The sequence below is a fragment of the Macadamia integrifolia genome, chromosome 11 (genome assembly GCF_013358625.1).
Source record: "Macadamia integrifolia cultivar HAES 741 chromosome 11, SCU_Mint_v3, whole genome shotgun sequence".
NCBI classification, from domain to species: Eukaryota; Viridiplantae; Streptophyta; class Magnoliopsida; order Proteales; family Proteaceae; genus Macadamia; species Macadamia integrifolia.
The window spans coordinates 27875437-27880318 of record NC_056567.1 but is presented as its reverse complement, the minus strand read 5'-3'; the positions used below and the strand labels follow the sequence as shown (position 1 = coordinate 27880318).

The following is a 4882-nucleotide window of genomic DNA, read 5'->3' as shown; positions in this document are numbered from 1 at the left end:
GGGGTGGGGGTGGGGGAGGGGTGTTGGGGAGGGTTGGGTTTTAACCCCTGTACCATAGTGTCCAAAGTCCAAACATTTTCAGGAAAAGAAAAAGTGATTGGCTTTATTCTTGAAGAGGATATTGATATTATCTTAGAGTGCTTCACGCCTTCAGGCCCTTCACTGTTCCTGCTTCATCTTTCAATTGAAGCTTCTGTTCCTTCCCCTTATTATCTGGCCTTCTCGATCTCCCTTGCGTTCCCCATGCATCAAGCACCTTTGACTTAGTTGTAATTAGTCTGTTGTATGACCTCTTGGTATGTGTATCCAAAAGAACACTGACATATTACTTGGTCCAAGTTTAGGGATGTTGTAAAGGTTCTACTGTACAATTGAATGCTGTATTTGGATCTTGGAAAGGTTCTGCTTATTATTTTGATTCATTATATTGATCAAAATTCTTGGAATGGAACCAAATTCAGTACCGTCAATGCTATTGAAATAAAGCACCAAAGAACTGTTTGTTTGATGGGATCAGGTTCCTTTGGAGGGTTTTAAAGCACTGCAAGGTATCTCTAGTCCTCAACGGTTTCAGATCCACAAAGCATATGGTGCTCCAGAGAGGCTACCGTCAGCTCATACCTGGTTAGTGTTTTAGATTACTTCACAAGTGCAATGCTGATGTGACGTGGTTAGTGATTTTCTTGTTGCAATTCAGTTTCTAATGAAAATATTTCCTGTTAATGGTTCTTTTCTCTATTCAGCTTCAATCAGCTAGACCTTCCGGAGTATTCCTCCAAGGAGCAACTTCAGGAACGTCTGCTCCTTGCGATTCATGAAGCTAGTGAAGGTTTTGGCTTTGGTTGATGTAAGTCTCTCTAAGATGATCTTACTGTGATGACACCAGCAACCTGTCTTCAAGTTGTTACGTACAGGTTTGCTGCACACCTCCCATATAATTTTCTTCTTGATTAAATTTCTTTCTTCCTATGATACAATATTTACAATCAGCACGATGGTCCATGGATTCTTGAATTAAAATTATGAGTGAAATTTTTGCTAGGTGGAATTCATCTTTGAAAGCTTTTGCCCAACACCTGGTGATAAAGGTACTGGGGTTCATTGATTTTAAACCTTTTTCTGCGTCAGATAAATTACGTATAGATTCAGAAAGTCTAGTTGGGTGCTCCCATAAGATATTCTGAAATATTTTCTGCACATAAAGTGGAATGGAGGACTGTATGTCCCTTCACAACTTCTGTGGATAATTTTTTTGAAGGTTTTTTTGTTGTGATTGAATAATGTAGAGGTGATGCAAATAAGTCATTTAATGGGCTTAATTTATTATAAATAAGCCTTGGGTTGGGTTATGTATATGTTGGGCATTTGATCCCATGTGTTTTATTTGTAATGGGCCACTTTAATATGCCTAAAATATGGGTAGAAAGTAGGAAAACGGGATTTAATTCATTAGTTTAGTTAAAGTCATGTTTTGAGTCTATATCATTTGTTATTTTGTTTCATAATTAGAAGATAGATGTAGTTTCTATTTTGAATTAGCTTCTATTTTCATTAGTTGCTAATTTGAATTAGCTTCTATTTTCAAAGAAGTTTCTATTTTGCAACTTAGGTTATTTTTTATTTTTTATTTTATCATTAGTTGTTAGTTTCTAATTTACTCTTACTTGGTTAGCAAGTTAGAAGTTAAATTAGAAGGTTTTATTTTCAACATTAGTTACCTTTTTTATTATGTCTTTGTGTCCAAGCAATGTAAAGCTATATTTTTTTTTTTGGTAAAATGTAGGGCTATTTAAAGCCCATCAATTTTAATGAAAAGACAGATTTGAGTTAAAGGAAAAAAGATGGCTTATGCTGTTGTGTTGTGGGATGCAATTGGGTGAGATGCCATTCCCTAATTCTTCGTCCACCCTTCTCAACCCTCCATCAAATTCTCTTTCTTTTCTTATTTTCCTTTTATTTGTTTGCTTAGAACCAAACCTATTGGAGGACATCTTCCTTATTCAGTTAGATTTTGAGATCCTGCCTGGGATTAGGATCACTTATGATTCTAGTTCTACATTAAGAGTTTATTCTGGTTTCTGGGATTTGAAATCTTTATAGCTTCCACCCCCCCCCCCCTCTCAACATGAGCTCAGAGTAGCCATCTAATGAGGGAGATCCCTGGTGGTGATTCCTGATTCATGTCCCCTTCTTTTTTTCTCTAATTCTTCCATTAGTTCTCAGAACTTATCTATTCTATCTTGCTCATGCTAGTTTCCTGATTTCAGCATCAATTTTCTTTAATCAATTCCTAGGAATCCTTCTCGAAATTGGATTTTCTGTAATCTTCAGTTCCGAATCTGATTTCCAAGTTCTGATTTCTACTTTCTGTTGCAGTTATCCCCTACTAATATTTATTTTTCAGTCAGTTCAGACCATTAGTATTGCGGTTTTAAATTTCTGAGTCTGTTGCTATCATCTTACTGTTCTGAAACTCTCTTTCTAGAACCCTTCCTCTTGTAGGATTAACCCATTAATTCCGATCTGACCATCAGATTTAAGTAGAACTTTGAAGAGCTGTTCTATCCTATTAATTTGACCTTCAACCTCCAATTTGGCTGCATCTGATTTTTTTTTTCTTTCTCTTGTATCATTTTTCTCCTGAATCTGTGATTCTGGTTCTGTTGGTTGCTAAATCCTATTTGTAGGTAATTTAAAACTAATGTATCTTTGTGTGCCGGGTAGTCCGTCTCTGTGATTTGAACCTGTTGTCTATCGACGAACAAAATCAGGAGGTAAAAAATATTAGGGGTGGGGGAACTATTCAGAATCAGTTCATGGGCATTCTATGTTTACAATTTCTTTGTTGAGATAAGTGAGGATTTATTGGAGATGGAGCAACTGCCCAATTAGAAAATATACGGCCATATTATACAATGCCTGATTGTACACATCAGCTATATGAAAAATATACCATCCCTACCTTATATCTAAAAATATGAAACATGTTTCAAAATAAAGTCCGTATAGGATGTTAAAATTATATATGCTTATCAACAGGACTGCCATCTTCAAAAGTAGTTTTCATGACTGAGGAAATCATCTTTGATGAAGTTGTGTGTTTAAATTCATGACTACCATAATGGGATATTTTCTTTCCTGTTGGGTTGCCATCCACCTCAACGTTCTTTTAAAAAGCTCACTGCTGTGAATCCTGTTTAGTCCTGTTTTATTGCTGAGCAAAATATGCATGAGCTACATATCTGGTTAGGTCAATGCTTGGTGAAGTTTTTGTTTGTGTTACTGTTTAGGTCTGTTGTTTGCATCTATCAAGTTTAATGTTCTGCTATCAAGTGTATGAGATGTAGTGATGTAAGCTTACTTCTGAGTTCTGACTGCCAATGATTGTTCCTGCAGATAGAGGGCAACTGATTTGAGGCAAAGGAATTTGATAATTATTTAATTAGTGGCTGGAACTCGGGGCCAGATAACGCCCAGCGGAATTCAAGAAAGATATCTAACCGTGAAATCCACTGCTACAAGCTTCTGCACTTTCTAGAGTGCATGAAGCTTTTGCTTCTGATTGGATGCAACGGCAACAGCAACAGCAGCAGCAACAGCAGCAGCAGTGCAGTAAATTACAACATTGGCTCATCTCCATTTCAAGCTATTTGGGGGAGTTTTTAATGATTGGCATGAATCTGCCTCCTTTTGTTTATAACTCAGTAGTTCTTTTTTGTTCTTTTGCTTTTTCAGTCCCTTACAGCCAATTGGCTTCTGATTGCCCTTGCACCTTGCCCATGTGGTTTCCTTTTCCAGGTTACCCTTATGTTTTTTTGATGTTGGTAACTAGGGTTTGAACATGGGGCATCTGGAGAGACAAATAATTTGGCATATCTCTCTCTCTCTCTCTCTCTCTCTCTCTCTCTCTCTCTCTATATATATATATATATATATACAATAATTTTTTTTAAACGTTTGGAAAGTTGTATAGATGTATCTCCCCTTCAAATTTAATTATGTTTTGTATATGGATCACAAATTGTGTTTTTAGTGTGGGTGTGTTGGTGTGTCCACAAAATATTTCTTAGCTGAACATTTGCTCGTCTCATGGTTTGTGGGTGTGGGAGGGTGCAGAAAACTTTCTCCTCTTTAACATTTTCTCATCTGATAGCTTATTTGGTATGCAAAAGTTTTCCTCCGGTTGTCGGTGCCATGACCCTATGATTGGAATTTGGGTTCATCATTAACTCTTAACATCTTATAGTTTATGGTCAGAGATACTCTTGTGGGTTATGGGTTAACCAGAGGATTTTGATGCCTATGGTGAGGGATTCTTCTTCCTTCACCATGGCAAAGCCAAAACTTGGTCCTATTTGCATTCTCATCTCTGATCATATAGGTTGTGATTGATTATAAGGGGAATTAAAGGGAAGGGAAGGGAAATTTTATACCTAAAAAAGAAATATATGTAATCATTACCTAGGTGACTTTAACATTAACTGTAAATCATTCCATATTTGGTTATAAAATTTCATTTTAGTTTGCATAAAATCCCTTTACTATGATATGTAAAATAAAATTTATATGTAAAATGCATTATTACTAAATATGATTAAAAAAAAATTAAGTAGTTTATAGTTTATACAATCACATGCGGTGATGATTATAAATATTTCTTTTTAAAGTATAAAAATTTTATTTTTCTTCCCTTTAAATTCCCATTGCAATCGATCGGAGTCATAAGTGAAATCCAAACTTTTGTAAATAATTTGTAACCTAATGGATTAGAAAATATTTTATATATCACTTTAATTTATGTACACTGTTATGGTTTAAAACCATACAATATCTCTAAATGTAACACTCCAAAGGCATTGAGAGTTAAATATGAGAAATGAGA

At 35.5% G+C, this 4882-nt stretch overlaps 1 protein-coding gene across 3 annotated transcripts in view; it reads left to right on the top strand.

Annotated features, from left to right (window-relative positions):
* LOC122093328 (E3 ubiquitin-protein ligase UPL1-like) overlaps positions 1-4017 on the top strand; it is a 21916-nt gene extending 17899 nt beyond the window's left edge. For 2 of the 3 annotated variants that reach the window (XM_042663637.1, XM_042663635.1), the window contains exons 14-17: positions 518-624; positions 744-914; positions 1043-1088; positions 3397-4017. In XM_042663637.1, the coding sequence (XP_042519571.1) occupies positions 518-624; positions 744-846 (210 nt within the window). In that variant the 3' untranslated portion in view covers positions 847-914; positions 1043-1088; positions 3397-4017. The remainder of the gene's footprint in view (positions 1-517; positions 625-743; positions 915-1042; positions 1089-3396) is intronic. The other variant, XM_042663636.1, reaches the window with a different exon arrangement.
* Positions 4018-4882: the final 865 nt, after the last annotated feature.